This window comes from Chelon labrosus (assembly GCF_963514085.1).
Source record: "Chelon labrosus genome assembly, chromosome: 11".
In the NCBI taxonomy this organism is placed as follows: Eukaryota; Metazoa; Chordata; class Actinopteri; order Mugiliformes; family Mugilidae; genus Chelon; species Chelon labrosus.
The window spans coordinates 26,501,270-26,521,283 of NC_140344.1; the positions used below are offsets into that span (position 1 = coordinate 26,501,270).

The 20,014-nt window shown below is 41.8% G+C and overlaps 2 protein-coding genes across 2 annotated transcripts; both read left to right on the forward strand.

Annotated features, from left to right (window-relative positions):
* Positions 1-559: 559 nt before the first annotated feature.
* lcat (lecithin-cholesterol acyltransferase) lies at positions 560-9,598 on the forward strand (the record flags this gene model as incomplete). The annotated part of the gene is made up of 7 exons (XM_084554629.1): positions 560-719; positions 3,381-3,537; positions 3,815-3,930; positions 4,592-4,687; positions 5,637-5,861; positions 5,951-6,146; positions 8,011-9,598. 7 exons carry the CDS (start codon positions 560-562, stop codon positions 8,366-8,368), a joined length of 1,308 nt encoding a protein of 435 aa, XP_084410755.1. The 3' UTR covers positions 8,369-9,598.
* Positions 9,599-9,784: 186 nt separating this feature from the next.
* On the forward strand, positions 9,785-19,326 carry pla2g15 (phospholipase A2, group XV). The gene is made up of 7 exons (XM_084554934.1): positions 9,785-10,077; positions 12,667-12,823; positions 14,614-14,732; positions 14,815-14,913; positions 15,990-16,214; positions 16,430-16,542; positions 18,434-19,326. The coding sequence occupies exons 1-7, from the start codon at positions 9,939-9,941 to the stop codon at positions 18,833-18,835; spliced, it is 1,254 nt and encodes a 417-aa protein (XP_084411060.1). The 5' UTR covers positions 9,785-9,938; the 3' UTR covers positions 18,836-19,326.
* The last annotated feature ends 688 nt before the right edge of the window (positions 19,327-20,014 follow it).

A 20,014-nucleotide genomic window follows, 5' to 3' on the forward strand; every position in this document is an offset into this window, starting at 1 on the left:
TGATCAATACAATTAAAAAACTATTTCCACACAAATGTTCGTCTTTAAATCCTGGATTTTTATAAGGACCATGAAGGCAGCATCAGCATCAGCAGCATCTGAGACTCAGCAGGAGTGAGAAGAGTAAGTATTTATTCTGATTTAAGAACATTTTCTTTTCATTTCTAGACCATGTTTGTCTCATAAAACAAAAAGAAAGAAAATGTGTCCCCTCTCAGGCAATCATTTACTTTGTGTTGCGTAAACACAGCGTGATTAGGGAGAATCGATAGGTCAGTGGATAACAACCAGTACACGTTTTATTTGTCTGCATGACTGATGAATCCCCCTCACTGTAAACCACACATTAACAAACACACTGCGGAGTTATTCACAGCAAGTTAGGAGAGAAGAATATTTATCTTCTAGTTTATATTTTTTTCTCTACAGCTGTGACATCGCGTTATTTTGTTTTTATCTGCCCTCCTCCGCCTCCTCCTCCTCCTCCTCCGCCTCCAGCCTCACACACACAGCCGAGACAAAGCTCCCTCTGACCGCCACAGCTGCTCCACAGCGAACCATGGGACCCGGAGGAAGCTTGTTCCCGGCGCTGCTGCTCGCCTTTCTCTTTCTGCTGGGCCTCCATCACTCCTCGGGTTTCTGGATCGTCAATGTCGTCTTCCCTCCCAACGCCAAAACCAGCCAAGGGCCGAGCAACAGCACTCCTCCTCTCGTCATTGGTGAGTAGCAGGGACTTTTAAAATCTTTGGGATCATTTTTCTGACAGGGCTGAGATGCGGTGGGTGAAATGCAACAATGCACGCAGCTGCTTTTTGCACGCACTTCCCAAACTGGAGCCTGAAATTGCACCAAGTATTCATTTTATGTTCATTAAATGTGAAATCTGAAATAAAATGCAGTGTGTCTGACAGTCTGACTGTCTGTGTGTACTGAGGCTATCAGTGAGGTCAAACACTGTACTCTGCACATTTGACCCTGCAGCTATGTCACCATTTTCTCCTGCACTCAGACTTTTTACAGACTCAGTGATATTCAGTACACGCACCATCATCCCCTCTTAAATTCCTGTTAAATATTACTGTCAAATCCTGTTAAATAATTTGCCAAAACATTAGGTACACCAGTGAAAACAAATGCATTCTATCTTAACAGTCCTGCACGAAATCTTAGTTTTATGACTTTTATAATGTTCACTTTATGTCGCAACGCCACCAGAAAGCAGGTAATTCAACTGGAGGATTTATAGTTAGTGGTTCTGTTAAACTGAACTGAATTTTAATTAAGTTTCTGTTATTTGGCCTAGCCCACTGACTCAAAACGGGGTTGCCAAAATATTAGGAACACGTGTCGGTGCAAACTACAGACTCCAAAATGAAAAACACAGTTGAATCAACAGCTCTCTCAGTTTATTTTAAACAGATTCTGAAAAACTGAACCTTCATAAGGGCAAGATTTAGTAGCAGCACTGTTATATTAGAATGTTTTCACGAGTGTACCTAATAAATTGGCATAATTGGATTAATCTTGGTCTATGTGGGTATTATGTGTTCCTGAAATAAACCTTTCTCAGATTGTTGACTGAAAGAAAAATTATTATAACTATAGATCCAAATTTATAACACATGTATTAATAGGTAGACTCACTTGCCAAAACATTAGGTACATTAGTAAAAATGAATCTTAATATAACAGTATAACAGTTTTACGACATTTATAATGTTTACTTTTGTTAAAATAGCATCAGAAAGGTGGTAATTCAACTGGAGGATGCGGTTTGTGGTCCCACTGACTAAAATGGGATTGCCAAAATTATAGGAACATGTGTCGGTACAAACAACAACCTCCAAAATGAAAACACAGTTGAATCAACAGCTCTCTCCATGATTTTAAAATAATGCCGAAAACCAGAACCTTCATGGATTCAAGATTTAGTGCAGGACTGTTTTAATAGAATGCATTCATTTTGACTGGTGTCCCTACTGAAGTTGTAAGTGTACATGTCATTCGTCCAGTTTTTTTCATTAAATAATTTTCTTAATTACCCCTAGACTAAAGAAATCCAGTTCATAATATCCAGTGACACTTTTTGATCTCAGAATCTGGAGACTTATCTTTAAAAACCAAGGCAGACTCGAAGATGTGAGCACATAGCAACATCTCAATATATTTGTTTAATAGGGTGAATAGGACAAATATATGATGAATTCTGGGTCATTTTATGGTAGTAATAAAGTGTGGCACTCCTCATTTGTGAGTCAAAGTGGTGTTTATGGCAATAGATCCCTCAACAGCTTCAATCACAGACCATTTCTGGTCCTTTGGATGTATTGACGTAAACAGTAATCTCATCACAGGGACACCGGGACACAGTGACCCATTTCCTAGATATCTCAGATATCTCAACACGTCAGAGATTTGGTTTTAACGGTTTTCAGGGTGTAGAGGTTTCAGAACAACATGTCCGTACATTATTAGAGCTCATTACAAGAAGCCAGGTTCTCTGGGTAACCTTGAATCCATGAATGTACCATACAACTCAGATTTAAAAAAGAAAACATGGCGGATAGCATCCGATAAACGTCATCCCAGCCTTATGAGGCTTTGTTTGTTTGATTATGAGTCAGATTTTTTTTAGTGATTCCCTCTGAAGGACGTTTCTTCTTCCCACCGCTCATGACTCAATGTTTACACGTGAAAGTTCATCGTCCTTCTAGGCATACACGTAGCCTACAGCGAGGATGTGAAGGACAGTCGAATGAAATGAAATTTTAAATTTTGGAGTGGAAAGTGTGCAAAAAAATTGCTTATACATTTGGAAAAAGTTGGGAAGTGAGGGGAGAGGCCTCTGTGGATCATTTGGAGGCCAGGTCAACACCTTGTGCTGTTCTTCACGTGCTGCATCCTGCTGGGGATGGCTGCTGCCATCAAGGAGTGTCATTGCTATGGGGTGGGGGTGCCTGGTCTGGTCTAGGTAGGTGCTACATGTCTAAGTAACATCCACACCAATGAATGCCAGGTCCAAAAGTTTCCCAGCAGAACATTGAACTGTCACAAGATGGTTGATGTTATTCACATCTCCTGTCAGTGGTCATAATGTTATGTCTGATCGGTGTATAATCAGAGGGAAAACAGAGACAGGAAGTGAAGCAGGACACAAAACCAATCTTTTGGACCTCAAGTTTCCTCCTCAGGTTTTTCCCAACATTTTCTGCTTTTGACTCCTTAAAATACATAAAAGGTCATTTTCAACCTCTTGTCTCAGTTTTATTGTTCACCCAGTCTTACGTCCTTCACTTCCATCTGTTTCATTACCTTATTGCAGCAGCTCCCCTCTCTGCTCCATGTGCTCTTTTTGTTGATTCCTGTATTCCTGTGTTCAGTGCCGGGAAACTTGGGGAACCGTCTGGAAGCCAAGATAAACAAGCCGACGCTGGTCCACTGGATGTGCTACAAGAGGACAGAGAAGTGGTTCCCCCTGTGGATCGACCTCAACATGTTCATGCCGATAGGTGTGGACTGCTGGATCGATAACATACGGTAACCTTTCCCCTCACAAGCAGGCTAAACACACCTTTACTGTTCTGTAAGACATAAATCCTCCCAGATCAGATTTCAGTGTTAAAGAACGAAAACAACGGACTTCTGCTGCGCTGCTCCCTTTAAATCTTTCCCGATTTCGTGTTAACTCATCACCACAGGGCGCACCAATTAAACCCGGGGAGACCAAAATGTTTTTTTTTTTTTTACTACTTTCTTGGGACAGAATGTTTTTGCCAAAAACTGAAAGACATGCGTGTCTCCGTTTGTCTTCCAGGCTTGTTTACAACAGGACCACTCGGCGGGCGTCCAACTCACCGGGGGTGCAGGTGCGGGTGCCAGGATTCGGGCAGACCTATTCCATAGAGTTTCTTGACTACAACAAACTTGCTGGTGAGAAAAAAAAAATACATGTTTTGAAGTTGAGGGTTACTTCAGGTTAAATGCTGAGGACTGTTATATTAGAACACATTCACGAGTGTACCTAATAAACTGGCCAGTGAGTGTACGGCTGCTTAATCCCAGTCTGTGTGAAGTATTTAGTCCTGAGATAAACCTTTCTCAGATTTTTGGCCAAATGAAAAATTATTGACACACATGTATTAGCATATACACTCACTCACTCATGCCGAAACATTAGGTACACTAACAAAAATCCTCCATCATGACTGTTATAGTGAAAGGTGGTGATACAGCTGGAGCGTGCAGTTTATGGTGTTGTTAAACGGGATTGAATTAAACACGTGTTGGTACAACGCAATACAATTCAATGGTGCTACAAATCTCCAAAGTAAAGACACTGATGACTGAATCTCTCTCTCAGATGTTTTAAACTAATGCTGAATACTAGAACCTTCATAAAGAGAAGATTTAATGCAGGACTGTTATATTAGAATGCATTTGTTTTCACTGGTGTACCTAATAAATTGCCTACATACAACTTTACATCTTTTCCGGCGGATTATCCTCTGTGAATTATTCATAACAGAGTAATTAAATGATTAAAGTCGATCCAGATCCCTGAGCTGACTGAGTCTGTTGCCTCTCTCTTCAGGTTACTTCTTCACGATGGTGCAGCATCTGGTCAACGTGGGCTACGTCCGAAACGAGACCGTCCGCGGGGCGCCGTACGACTGGAGGTTAACGCCGAGTGAGTGAGACGCATGCACCCTAGACACACCCGCATGCTCGCACTGGTGGATCTATCTATCTATTTATTTGTTTTTTATCTCGAGAGACATGCAAATTTTTAAAGATCTGGTACTTTGCATGTGTTGGCTGTGAAGTATAATGGGGAAGGAACCTGCAGAGCAACTCAGCCCGGTGAAAATAAAACTCTTAGAATAAAAACAGAGGTTCGTTAAGCAATTTGAATATATTAAAGCTGCATTTAGAGTTCATCACCTGATGGAAAACGTCTGCTTGTCGTGGCCGAAAATGAAGTTGATGAGAGGAGAGTTGAAGACAGCAAAGTTGTGGCCTGTAAAACCAAAAGAATGAGCTGAAAGATGCTAAAATGCTCCACTGAACTGAAGAGTTAGGTGAAACAAGAACAGAAGCTGCTTCAAGAGACTCTAAAAGTCTAATTGCCCTGGTCTCAGATTGTTATTTATTGGATTTACCATGGCCTGCACAGACCTGTGGAGAAGCTCTTGGTAATAGTCTTTCCAAAACAGCAGAGGGCGCTGCTCCACCATACAATGTCAATGCATCTTCCACTAATTGTGTGCAACCTGAGCTCTTAAAACAAGAATCTGCTCTCTCTTGCTGGGTCTAGAAAGATTATATCGAGCTATGATGTTGCAACCAGGGGGTGTCAAACTCATTTTAGTTTGGGGAGGGGGGCCACATACAGCCACAATTTGATCTCAAGCGGGCGCACCTGTAAGATAATAGCACAGTAACCTGACTTTTCACACTTTGCAAATTCATGCTGCGGGCCACATTTGACCCTCTGGCGGGGCTGCTTTTGGCCCGCGAGCCGTATGTTTGAACTAAACTCTAAAGTGTCTCGTCTTGATAGGATGACTTCCACGTGGACTTAACAAAGTTCCTGCCTTCAGCCTCTTAACCTTCTTGTCACCCCCTTCGCCTCACAGATGAGAACGGGGAGTACTTCACCAGGCTGCAGGACCTGGTTGAGGAGATGTACAGCCAGTACCAGAAGCCCGTCTACCTGCTGGGACACAGCATGGGCTGCCACTACGTCCTCTACTTCCTCAACCACCAGCCCCAGGCCTGGAAGGACAAGTACGTCAGGGGCTTCATATCCCTCAGCGCACCGTGGGGGGGAGCTGTCAAAGCACTTCGAGTCCTGGCTTCAGGTAAGCGCTTTGAGTAGAATCTAAACTGGACGTGCACCTGGCGCTGTTAATACAAGCTCAATAAAAGGTATCTCTTCATCTCATTTCAGGTGAAAACGACGGCATCCCCATGATTTCCAACATAAAGATCCGAGAGGAGCAGAGGATGGCGATGACTAATCCCTGGATGCTGCCGTCTGAGGACACCTGGCCACAGAACCACGCCTTCATCTCCACACCGACCCGGAACTACACCAACCGGGACTACGAGCGCTTCTTCAGTGACATTAGCTTTGAGGATGGCTGGTAACTAACAGCTTTCATTTTTTAATTTCTCTTTTCGTCTTGATTAAAGCTGCGGTGGCATTGCTTGTGCTTAATTACCTTAACCAGCCACACCTGAGAAGACTAATGTTACAACCCAGCTCTGTTAGGGGTGAGGGAAGCAACATTACACCAGACTGAATTGGCTTTTGGTTAAAATTTATTGTGAATGATTACACTAAGGCTGGACGAAGGCCGTAACTCTGTGTGGTGTGGTGCCACATTTGTTGTGGGTGTGGCTTTCCGTTTGTTGGTAGGTCACTTGTGCTTTGGCTTCATTGAATTTGTAAGTTGTGTGTGTGTGTGTGTGTGTGACATTGACTGTATATAAATATGGACTACGCGTCCCCACTTCCTTGCATTAGCCAAACTGACGCTATTTTCCTGGGTATACGGGCGGCGCCATCTTGTGACTTTGGAGCCAGAGCCTGATCGGTACGGTCCGAGAGTGGAGCCACATGGAGCGGCGATATCGATGCCACGCCCACTCTTCCTCCAGACTCACTCGCATTTTAATTTAATTAATACTATGCTCTGCTCCACCTCCACCAGTTTCAAGGAAATATTGGATTATACACCGTATTTATTTTTAAAATTTGTTTTTACAACTCTCACGGTCCCACGGGACCGCTTTACGGAGCGGTTGGCATGGCAACTGGTGGTCGCCATTATGTCACATCCTGTTTCTATAGCGTCAAATAACTAACTAAATTGAAACTTAGCCAAAAAAATAATCTTGAACATTATATTAACTACCTAAAATGATGAATTATTTGACGTGTATTTTAATGTTTTAGTTTGACCCAAGTCCCACCCACTAACATGGAGGGGGCGGAGCTTATGACCTATACTACAGGGGGAGCTATACTTGCTTTGGCTTCACTTTTGAGGAGCTTTTACACCGTCCATCTTTATACAGTCTATGGTGTCTGACCATTAGTTTACTGTGTTGGGATTACTTGATGCCAGCCTTTGTCTAAGGTAACTTAGGTAACAAAGTAACTTGGTATAAGTAATCATTTGGTTTGTGGCTGCTCTACGTTGTGTGGGTCATGCAACATGTTATAGATAGACAAACCAAACAACCATGTGCAAAATGTGCAGTAACAATAAGTCCAGTCCAGTGTCACCTGTCACACTCAGATGAGGAGTTGTACAGACCGATGGCTTGAGGCAGGAAATATTTCCTGTAGCGTTCCTTGAGACAACAAAGTTGTTTGAGCCTTCTGGAGAAGGTGCTTCATTGTCTGTTGTGTGGTGGAGAGGGTGGTCAGGGTTATCCATGATTAATAACAGTTTGTTCAGTGTCCTCCTCTCCACCACTATTATGTATTTGGTGTTGAAATGTTGTGTAATCATGTGTAAAGGCATCAGTTCTTGCATGTCTTGGAAGGTTGGGCAGGATCGCAGAGGGGGTTGCGCTGAATCACCTTAACCAGCCACACCTGAGAAAACTGAATAAAGGCCCTTGCTGAAGAGGCCTTTTCAGCTGCAGAGGCTCACCATATCTCACTTGTCGTCTTTTTGTTTTCTTTTTAATTAAATAAACCCTTATTTTTGTAGCTCAGTCACGCATCTCCACTTTATGTTGCGGCCCCTGAGCCGTGTCGTAACATTTATCAAAATTCTCCGACAAAAAAATTATACTGAAAAAGTTTGGAAATGAAAATTAGAATGGAGTAATTCAGACCTCTGAAGTCCCATCTCACATTTTGCATTCGGGTCATGTAGGACCAAGTTTTGACAAAGAAAGAAGCTATCTTAAAATAAGTTTGACTATATCTGTGACTCTGCTTCATCAGTTATCAATGTAAAAACGTTAACGATGCCCTCGTGTTGGTTCCAGGTACATGTGGGAGGACACCAAGAACCTCACAGGTGATCTCCAGCCGCCCGGGGTCGAGGTGTGGTGCATGTACGGCGTGGGGCTGCCGACTCCCGTCACGTACATTTACGACGAGGAGTTTCCCAACGGGGACCCGGTAGACTATGTTTACGCTGACGGGGACGACACGGTGGACAGCTTCAGCATGAGTCAGTGCAAACGTTGGATAGGGAAACAGGAGAAGCCTGTCCACGTGACGGAGTTCAAAGGCCTGGCCCACCTGGACATAGTGTTCCACAACAAGGTGCTCAGCCAGATCCAGGACATCCTGGAGGGCAAATCAGACACGCCCAAAGAGATAGACATCAGATTAGACTAAATAGAGTCCTGGATCCTTACACATCTTTCTGTCAGTTCAAATATCAAACAGAAACACGCATTAGTACCTCACATTTCTGTCAAGGTAGTGCAACAGCTCCAAACCAATCTGGACTGGAGGAGGAGAATCTAACCCTCTTATCTAAACTGAAAGCTGACGTCTTGACAGCATGGCTTTGACTCTGGTCTGTTTACTTATATTTCAAGGCTGGGCATTTATTTTTCTTTTGATAGCGATTACAATGAGACTTAATGGTAATCATGTAAAAACAAAAAAAAAACTTTAACAATCACAATAATTACAAAAAAGTATATTTTATGTTCATTTATGTGTTGAGTCTGTGCCAAGGTCCTGTTACTTCATCATTTAACAGATAGTTACTGTCTATGATATAATTATAGTGTTTCCTTCAGGATTAATATATTTATCGAAATCAGCACACTAAGCATTTTATTAAAGATATTAATTACTTTTTTCCTCTGTCATGCAACCTGCACATGTATGGAAGAGGATTAGGCCGACGAAAGAAAGTATTACGAGGGTTGAGAATTTTTTCCTGAAATTTTCAAACAAATAAGAAGGTATTCTGAGATTAAGTAAAATTTCTGAATTTATTTTATTCTCAAAATTCACTTAATTCTCAGAAAAAGTCTGAAAAGTCTGAACTCTGAGATTAAAACTAGTAGTTTGAGAATTGTGAGAATAAAACTGAGTAAAATACTCAGGCTTTTGACTTTTGAATTTGCAAAATACAGATACATACAATTGTTCTCAAATTTCTCATAAAAATCATGGATTTAATTTTAATTCTACGATTTGTTAGATTAAAGTATTTTTAGAACAAATTCTGAGAAAAAAAGTCAAGTCCTAAGAGAGACTGAAAAGTCCTAATTCTGACCTATAAATCAGAATTGTGAGAAAAAGTCCGAACTCTGTCTTTATTCTCTGATAAAAAGTCTGAAAACTAAGAAAAAGTCAGAATCCTGAGATTAAAGTGTGAAGTTTGAGATTGAAGTTAAAAATTTGAGAACAAAATAAGCCAGTATTTTGAGAATAACATTAGGAATTCTAAAGAGTTAAAGAATTCTGACTTTATTCTCTGAATTTTCAGAAATTCTAAATTCTGGAGGGAAAAAAATATCACAACCTCTATTTTTTTGTTTTGTTTAGTTCTTTTTACAGTGCAATAGTCCTTTTCCATACATGTAAACCCATACTATGTAATACTATTTTTGCAGTACTGTTAATAAAAATATTATTAAACGTTTCCATTTCAATAAAGCATCTAATGTGTCAATAGTTCAGCTCCAGTACAAACAGCGTTATCTTGTTTCGCTTCCGTTCGACGACATCTGCGATCGATGACGTCTGACTTGACTGCTGAAGTCACGGTGGATTGCTCTGTGATCTCAACCTCGTGACCAGACCTGTTCACTGATCATCGTCAACGGTGGAAACACAGGCGTTTAAAGATCGGAGGAATCTAACAGCGAACCAGAAAAACATCGCTGCCGGTCAGCGCACACCGAACACGACGTCATGACCCTCTGGCTATGAGATACCGGGAGCCATGGCGGGTTGGCACCGGGTTACCTCCCTCTCGGTCGGTTTGTTGTTGTTGCTGCTGTCGGCTCAGAGCAACGGGAGACCGAGGGAGGAATGTCTCGGCGACAAGTCTTGTTCGTCCGCAAGACCTCCTGTTGTCCTCAGTAAGTGTTTTCTCCACTATTATAATAAATTAAAAGCTAAAAACAACATTCGTCTTGTACAATATCACCAGCTTTTTGCGAAATATCTGCGAAACTTACTTAAAAATTAGCCAACTCATCCGCAGCTAGCGTCATCTAGGACTCGCCAAACTCCATTTAAAATCTGTCAAATTTCATATCTACTTGGGTGTAGCAGAAGTTACGCAACCAGAAAAACATGACTCAACGCTCGACACATTACAGTTTCACCAGTCTTTAATTCGGCTGTCATATATTCAACCTGTTTGGTTAAATTTAAGCATTTATATGTGTTTGGACATTTGGTTCTTTTACTTCCTTCCACCAAAACATCCGGGGACTTGTCGTAGACGTCTTATGTATACTAAGTTGTATATATGCTTTTTTTAAAGAAATTCTCATGTTTTTATTATTATGTGCGTGCCGTATGGGAAATACGGAAAACCCAATCCGAAAGTGTGTGCAATCGTTGGTTATTGAGAGCTTCGTATCTTTTTAGAAGACGTCGTCCTTAAAATGCTATATTTATGAACGAAGTTTGGTGGGATTTTGCCAAGGGTGAGCACGAGGCTATCTATGAATATCCAGGTGAAATCAACGCCTAAAATCACAAAATTAAGCAATATTAGTGAAGATTTAAACCATTTTCTTTGTTCAGACATGGCTGTTGATGAGTAAGTGCTTTCTGTTCGTGGTGATTGTTTACACCCCAGCAGTGCCCAGATCATATGACTCGGTTTGGAACAGAATCTGACTCCTCAGCTCTGCAGCCTATTAAATCCTCGTGATAAGGAAGTTTTTTTCAGTTTAACCACCACTTTAGGACCCAGGTTAAGACTTTATAACACAACACATATTTCCATTCCTGCATTGAAAAGGAGTCCTGTTATCTGACCCAGTCTGTTGACATGTGTGTGTGGAAAGAGTTCTGTTGACGGTGATTTGGGGCTGGTTGTCCTTGCACTGAAACGACCAGCGTCTCTTGTGCTTGAGCAAATGATCTTAATGTATTATAAACCGATTCTCTACTTGTCCCCCTATCCTGATTCATTCGAGGACATTCAATCTTTGCCTTTGTATCCTGTGATCTGTTAAACTTTGCAGATGTTATCCCCACTAGTGTGCTTTTAGTTGGAAATGAAAGCAACATGAGTAGATGATGGAAACAAAGATCAATACTCCAGTAAGTGGCTGATCACATGATTGCAGCACGTTGGTAGAAGTATTACAGCTGTAAAATAGTTAATTTGAAACCATCTATGAAATAAAAGCTTGTGAATTGTTAAAGAACGAATTAAAGTACTCTAAAATCAGATATTTTCTTGTAATATATAAAATAATAATTGCATAAACTGTCTCAGAGTTTGAATAAACAGTTTCAGTCTTAGCGTACACATGATTTAAAAGATTATTCTGGTTTATTTTATTTAACATTATGTCCCCTTTATGTGTCTACTGTACTTCTATGGGTCATGTTTACTTTACTCTCTCCGGCCTCAGTTTAAGAGAAAGAAGGAGTCCGATAAAGCAGCGTATATTGGGCCAAAAGGCACATGAGAATTTAGTTTTTTTGGAAATCTGCAACTCCCACTCGCTACGATGCTTTCCACATTTCCATGAACCTCTAAAATTGTGTTAGCACGTGCCACAACAGCCATATTAACACAAATAGGTTGACATATACCATAATCCTCAATTAAGGTACATTGTTTTTCTTTAAAATACTGTAAAATTCCTTATAATATAATATGTTCACAGATCCTCTTCAGATTGAATAACACTGCTGCTGTTACAACACTCAGATCAGTGTAGCGTCAATAGACTTGTCATGGGATTTATTTTGATAGCACGGAGGTTGCAAACGGCCACTGAAGAAATCTTCCTCGGCGACCCTTGGCGCTCAAATTAATCCATTCAATCAACGCCAAGAAACAGTAGTTTGTGTTGTAACCAGAAATGAGTTAATAAAACACAAATAAATGTCTTTTTTCTGCGTATTTTATTGCCAATTTTGCAGTTTGGTGCAACACTGTTAAATAAAAACATAAATAAAAACATTAAAATACTTTTTATTTTGTTAGGTTTAGAGATATTTGGCTAAAGCCACCTACAATTTTTATTTTTAAGAAATTGTCACCACTTTTAAGCATTTAGACTTATTTTTATAGGGTTTATTACTTATTGATATCTCGAAAATGAAGAAAAAAAGAAGATGTAGAGAATCCTCAATTACGTGATTGAGTTTAAAAAAAAAATCAAAAATCAAAAAAAAAAGGTCGACAACAACAGGTGACTACAGCAAAGGAAAAAAACATACATCAAAAAACTAAAATCTTTTGAAAAGGGTCTAATGTCTGCCAACGCTAGCTTGTTGCTAGCGTTAGCTCTCTATTGTTTGTCTAACCTAGCAACAATCACACAAAAAGTCGGTACTTGATAAAGAGTAGGAGCCCTCTAATTGGTGGTTGGCTGAACAATCAGAAAACCAACAAAGTGTCTATTTAATTGCAGTACAAAACCTTTAAGTTACGCTAACAGTTAGCCATTCATTGCTAATGTTCCTCGTTTCAGTCCCCGGGGATCTGGGCAACCAGCTGGAGGCGAAGCTGGATAAACCCAGCGTGGTGCACTACATCTGCTACAGGAAGACCGACTCGTTCTTCACGCTGTGGCTCAACCTGGAGCAGCTCGTCCCTGTCGCCATCGACTGCTGGATCGACAACATCAGGTGGGTGTTTCACCCGTCCATCACAGGTCATCAGTGGTATTTTTTTATAATCGGCCGTATTATCCAACGTTGCTGCCAACATAATGAACGCATTTTTGCCTTTTTGTGGAAAAACCTTGAGTAGCAAATTCCTGAGGGTTGTTGTGAAGAAGATAAAGGTGGAGGCCGATTGGGTTCAGTGACCTGGTTTGAGACTTTGAACAGTTATCAACCCACTTTGGACAAATTGACCTTTGGGTCCTTAGTTTATCCACAGAGGGGAAACAAAGGGTGAAAAGACAAAAAAAAAAAAATAAGACTCACTCACAGTGTCAGTAGCAGCAATACTGGTAAAGTAAAATACCGTAAAACGAGAGCCTGGCAATGATTAAGTCAAATATAGTGACAATAAAAAATACTGAACTGTAAAATCTGTTACTGGTTCTTCAAATCCAGGTATTGGCCGCCTGAAATGACCCAGTTAATCCTCACCTAACTGCAGTCAGGAGACTTGAATCCTTTTGCTTTTATTTTAGTATATGAGCTACTGAAGTAACACTAACATGCTTTTATTTTGAAATGAAAGCAACATGAGGATAGGGTGGAGGCTGTACTCAACACTTCTGCACAATTAGATCAGTTGAAGCCACCTTGAGGTTTTAATTCTGAAATTAAAGCTGGTGGTATGAAATAAGAAAGGATTCAACATAATTTACAATACATTTAACCTACACTGTGTAACATAACATTTACAGTATAATGCTAATTGTTTAAACAATACTACAACAAATGGATTAGCTTGCTAATGTTAGCCGCCAGAAGCTAGTGGTCCTACCAGACCAAGAAAGACTAGCAGAGTTAGCGTATTCATTTAAGCAGCTATCTGTCTTAAGTGTGTGGGCTAAATTTAAGGATTATCTTATCTTACGCCGTAGCCTGAACCTGCGTTCACGGTTCGAGCAACAAAGCTTAAAAAAACGTCCAAGTGTGACCAGCTGCGCTGTTATCTAATCAATCACCGTCAGTTTCAAAAATATCTGGTCAAACTAACTCATTTGGTTGAGGGTAAAATAAAAAGTTAAACTCCGGTCAGCCGTCATATGTCGTGCAAGTGTTTGCTCGTTTGCCCTGAGAATAATTTGCAGCTTATTGCTTTTTTTTTTTTTATAACGCTCTTCTCCCTCTGAAGTGCAATTACAAACTGCCAAGAGTTGCGACTGAACCAAAATGCATTTAGATGAGCACGGAACATTCCCACTCCATCTTCTTAAATCCAATTTTAGCGATATATCTCGCAGTAGCACGACCGACACATGGACGTTTCATTTCCCCTTTAAACACCAACTACTCGGTCGTCTCCTTTCGTTCTGATGCAACGATTCCAGTAGATGTAACTGTTGCTCCATATTTATTTGCTCCAACTTCCAGTCACAAGTCATTTGAAATAGACAGGGAAACCCAACGTAGCTGATTAGCGTCGTAGCTTAATAATTAAAGAACCGACTCCGCCACACCACAAGTATAAATTCTCAGGCCTCTCTTAAAGCTTTTTGAGGAATTCTCATTGAGGATCTTTAGATTTTAAAGCTCTCATTTCTGCTTGATAAACCACAACGCGTTCTCTCACATCTGCTTTGGACATCTACAAAGCAGAATTGCGGAAGTTGCTGTCACACATTAAGACCGATGTGGCTGGAGAAGAGAGATTTAAAATGGGAAGTAGTATGGTGTATTCGTGAGTGGTTTACCCCAGATGCAGAACTGATACACATCCAGTTCTCTTTCTAAAATGTGTGCGTGTGTGCGTGCAGGTTGATTTACAACACAACTACACACACCACCTCGTCGCCGCCGGGCGTGGACGTGCGCGTCCCCGGCTTCGGAAAGACCTTTTCCCTGGAATACCTGGACCCCAGCAAACGCAGCGTGGGTGAGTGGAACAGCTCTCGTCTCTGCTCAGGTTTTGACTCTAATATCAGTCTTGTTCTTATGTTGTGTTTGTGTTTTTGCAGGCATGTATTTCTTCAGCATAGTGCAGGCGCTAGTAGAGTGGGGCTACACCAGGGATGATGATGTGAGAGGAGCGCCGTACGATTGGAGGAAAGCCCCAAGTAAGCACTGAAACACAAAATACACGAAAGCAGGTGCAGACGTGGAAAAAAATGAAATGACAAGAGAAACTGGAATCCACTGTGAACAGACACCTGGCTTTTTATTTTTAATTTAACTATTTTCTGGAAAAAAAACTGGGACACCTGTCACTGTTTTGAGATAATCACTGCCATCAAGCAGTTTGTTTCTCTCTCTTAATGAGACTTCTACATTACATTCCTCCTGTGCATCTTTACAATAACTTATTTATGATGACCAGCCTTGTCTTAATTTACAACTCCTGCTGATTCCCGGGACAAAAGTACATATTAAATGTACCGTGTCAGCCTGTGGTTTGTGGTTTAAAGCAGCTAACTCATGTACAGTACACCATAAGACCACAGACTGTATAAAGACGGACAGCTCCATTAAAGTGAAGCCAAAGCAAGTAGAGCTCCCCCTGGTGGCTGGCTGCAGAATAGGTCAGAAGCTCCACGTGGGACTTGTCAACATGTCAAATCATTTTTAAGTCATTTTAAGTAGTTAATATAATGTTGATGCATGTTCAAGTGTCAATCTTCTGGATAAGTTTAGTTATTCGCGATAGAAACAGGATGTGACATGATGGCAACCGCCAGTTGCCATGCCAGCGGTTCTGTGAGAGTTGTAAAAGTACACCAGTTACAACATTTCCTTGTAAGTGGTGGAGGCAGAGCAGAGAGCGGTATTAATTAAACGAAAACACAAGCAAGTCTGGAAGAAGTGTGGGTACTGATCAGATGCAAGGAAGTGGGAACATGTTGTTCATATTTATATTTATTTATTTATAGTCTATGCATGGGACACACACACACACACACACACACTGCCCTTGGATGCATTTCTGTGTTTAAATAATGTAATTGAGAAACAATATTTTAGATTTTCTGCATAGAAAACTCAAATCCATCGTGACATCTCTGGAGTTTTATCCTGGACAAACAGGATTATTATTTTGCCCGTCAGGCTCTCACATAGTTGGTTCATTGTCCAAACAAGGATGTCCTTCTGATAACGCTGGGACTTTGTTTGTTTGCTCCTTGCCCTCCTCTTCCAGACGAGAATAAAGAGTACTTCCTCGCGCTGCAGAAGATGATCGAGGAGATGGCAGAGAAGGCTGGCGGGCCCGTGGTGCTCATCGCTCACAGCATGGGCAACATGTACACCCTGTACTTCCTCAACCAGCAGCCCCAGGCCTGGAAGGACCGGTACATCAAAGCCTTCATCTGTCTGGGGCCTCCGTGGGCCGGCGTGGTCAAGACCCTGCGCGTGGTCACCTCTGGTAAGAAACAAACTGCCGATTATCTGAACCTTTGTGAAGATATACGATTTAGTGCAGGCAAGTTATATGAGAATATTTTCACTAGTGTACCTAATAAACTGGCAGCTGAGTATAAGTACAGAATAATGTTTTTGTTTTTCCTGAAACCTGACAGTGAAACTGAATTTCTCGGCTCACTTCTCTGTCCCTTGTTTCCTTTCCCCCCTGACTTTCAGGCGATAACAACCGAATCCCAGTGATCAGCCCGTTGAAGATTCGCGCCCAGCAGCGTACTGCCGTCTCCACCAACTGGCTGCTGCCTTACGCTCACTCCTGGGGCAAAGACGAGGTCTGTGTTTGGGTGTTTGTCTTTCAACTCAGTCAACTCCGCTAACACTGTAGAGGCCGAGCCACACCGAGCCGATGGTCGGCCATAGGCCAGTGTCGGTGAGCGTCTGTGGTCCTGGTCGGACCTCCGGCAGCGGCTTTCCACCGTTACAGCATGTTGAATCAACACATTGGTCAGAGTTCACTCTGATTGGCTGTTCAACTCAGAGAAACAGAAAGTAAACAAAAAGATAAAGTTCATAGGTCACACAACGGGCCCTTGATTTTCATCATTCATTTAATATGAATGAAATCCACAAATATTTCCTCACCAACATGAAGAAGTGTAGAACAGCTGATCAGCTGATTCAGAAGAGGACAGCTCTGTACGACAGTTTCTAGCATCCTAGCCTCCTAGCTAATAGTACCTCTTCATAGTCACCTAGCCTCCTAGCTAATAGTACCTCTTCTAGCCTCCTAGCCTCCTAGCTAATAGTACCTCTTCCTACCCTCCTAGCCTCCTAGCTAATAGTACCTCTTCTAGCCTCCTAGCTAATAGTACCCCTTCTACCCTCCTAGCCTCCTAGCTAATAGTACCTCTTCCTAGCTCCCTAGCCTCCTAGCTAATAGTACCTTGTCCTACCCTCCTAGCCTCCTAGCTAATAGTACCTCTTCCTACCCTCCTAGCCTCCTAGCTAATAGTACCTCTTCCTACCCTCCTAGCTAATAGTACCTCTTCCTAGCTTCCTAGCCTCCTAGCCTCCTAGCTAATAGTACCTCTTCCAGCCTCCTAGCCTCCTAGCTAATAGTACCTCTTTCTAGCGTCCTAGCCTTCCAGGTGAAAGTAGCTCTTCCTAGCCTCCTAGCTAATAGTACCTCTTCCAGCCTCCTAGCCTCCTAGCTAATAGTACCTCTTTCTAGCGTCCTAGCCTTCCAGCTAATAGTAGTTCTTCCTAGCCTCCTAGCTAATAGTACCTCTTCTAGCCTCCTAGCCTCCTAGCTAATAGTACCTCTTCCTAGCGTCCTAGCCTTCCAGGTGAAACTAGCTCTTCCTAGCCTCCTAGCTAATAGTAGCTCTTCCTAGTGTCCTAGCTAATAGTAGCTCTTCCTAGTGTCCTAGCCTCCCAGCTAATAGTACCTCTTCCTAGCATCCTAGCCTTTTTAGTCCAGACACGTGAGACGTGAGTTGACGTCACAGTCGGCCTTCGTTGCCTGTAGATCTTTTTAGTCAATTTGGTCCACTCTCTAAATCTCTTTATTCTGTCCGCGTTTAGTTTCAGTCTCCTGTTTCATTGTGTTTTTGTTTTTTAACATTAACTTGTTTTCGATGCGTTCAACCACGCCTGAATGAGGCTTCGGCTCTAAGTTGATGTCGAGGTTTTCCACTGAAATCAGGTTAGCGACCTTCACTTCACTGATTACGGTCTAGTCCCATGATGAACGTCATGGATGGACGATGAGTCAGGTAGTTTTTAAAAGGCTGTGACTGGGAGCAGTGACTTGGCAGTGAAAGCTTGTTTTGTTTTTAAACCCCAGAAAGAGCTGGTTGACGATTAAAACCTGTTGGTGCCTCATCAGCAAATAAAGACGTACAGTAAACGTGGAGATTTGGGTCAAAGCTGAGTCATTGAGGTCAGGTAGCTACTTAAACAGCATGTCCATAAAATTTAATTGAGACTTCTTCACTTTCGTCTGGGGGTGGGCAGAGTTTCAAATCTATTTAATCGACAAAAATGAAAGAAATTCCACCTTTTTTTAAACTTAGGAAAGAGATGTTTGCTCTTTATTATCAAAAGTTTCAGTTGAGCTCATTTTTTACAATTTCCTTTTGACTCAGATGACTTCCTGTAATGTAAAACTCTTACCTGTCAAGCACCAAACAACACAACTTAAGATGTTCTTTCCACCTCCAGGTCCTGGTCCAAACGCCCACCACCAACTACACCGTGCAGGACTACGAGCGTTTCTACAAGGACATCGGTTTTCCCGACGGCTGGCTGATGCGTCAGGACACGGAGCCGCTGGTGTCCGACCTCACTGCCCCCGGGGTGGCCGTCCACTGTCTGTACGGCACCGGCATCCCCACGTCCGCGGCCTTCCAGTACTCGGACAAGTTCCCCGACGTGGAGCCCACGGTGGTGAACGGAGACGGCGACGGGACGGTGAACCTGCGCAGCGCCCTGCAGTGCAAGCGGTGGGTGGGGCAGCAGAAGCAGCCCGTGATCCTAAAAGAGCTCCCGGACAACGAGCACGTGAACATGTTGACCAACTTCACCACCGTGGCGTACATCAAGACCGTGCTGTTCCCCTCGTGATTTCAATTTAAATTCTACATCGACGGACGGACAGACCGACCCGGACCGACCCGGACCGACTCCTCTCACCCGTCTCTTTACAAACTGCCAAATATACCCTCTCCTCCTCCTCCTCCTCCTCACCGCCACAGTGCTCAAGACAAAGTATTTAAATTTTATAGGATCAGTTTTTTAGATTAATTTTATAGCTGTAATTCCACACTTTATGTTGACGTCGGGCTGTTTACTGCTGAGGACATTTTATGGCAGATATCAGAAGATTTTCCACGCTAACGTTAAAGGAGATGCTCTGTGCAAAACCAAAAACCAGGGACGCTCAGTTTGTGCTAAATTGAGCAACTAATCAAAGTCTAATGGTTTATCAATGTTGTGAAAGAGATTTCTAAACTCCTCCAACTATATTACCGTTCAATAGCCACTAGCTAAATTGTAAACCACGTTTATTTTATTTGTATCTTTCTATAAATAATTTTACGTTTTGTGAAAACCAATTATATATTCATTGATTCTTTTTTTTTAATTTTTTTTTTGCACGCAGCCAAGCTGTACGTCGTCTGAAGATTCTTTTTTATTGTGTTGATGTTACACGAGTCACACGCTGGGGTTGGTTTCAAGTCATTTCAGAGGTCAAACAAAACTCATTTACTTTATCAGATTTAAACTTCATCCCTCAGTAAAAGGAGGCGGCGCCGTTCTTCGACACTTGAGCTCAGATTTTTCTTGTTTTTTCTTGTTTTTTTTTCTTTTCAAAGGCTCTTCGGCTGCGTCTTGTCGTCGTCAGTTGTCGCGGTCGCCGCCTAGAATCAGTCTAAGACTTTTTTGCCAGTGAAGCTCATGAGAAAGCTTTCACTGACACGTTATTTAGGATTTTATGTTGATTAAATTGAGTAAAATTCTGCTCCCTGTAGTTTTTCTCAATTCAAAAAGCAGACAAAATGAACATCAAATGATTAGAGACAGCATTTTTAGCATAAATTCTGAAATTCCACTTTATATTTATTCTTCATTGGATCGGTCAGTTGTCCTGGCTTCAAACGGCTCTTATCCAGGTTAAAAAAAAAAAAGAGCTTTCACTGTTTAATGATTTGTTGTTTTGTTAGTTAAACTGATATGAAATCATGTTCCCAGTTGTCAAAAAGCAGACGAAATGAAATTAAAATGATTGGAATCAGTGACTTC

Coding starts and splice junctions, on each gene's coding strand:
- pla2g15 (XM_084554934.1), top strand. CDS start 9,939: ATGGCGGGTTGGCACCGGGTTACCTCCCTCTCGGTCGGTTTGTTGTTG. Junction 12,824..14,613: donor TGCTGGATCGACAACATCAG/GTGGGTGTTTCA, acceptor GTGTGCGTGCAG/GTTGATTTACAACACAACTA. Junction 16,543..18,433: donor ACTCCTGGGGCAAAGACGAG/GTCTGTGTTTGG, acceptor TTCCACCTCCAG/GTCCTGGTCCAAACGCCCAC.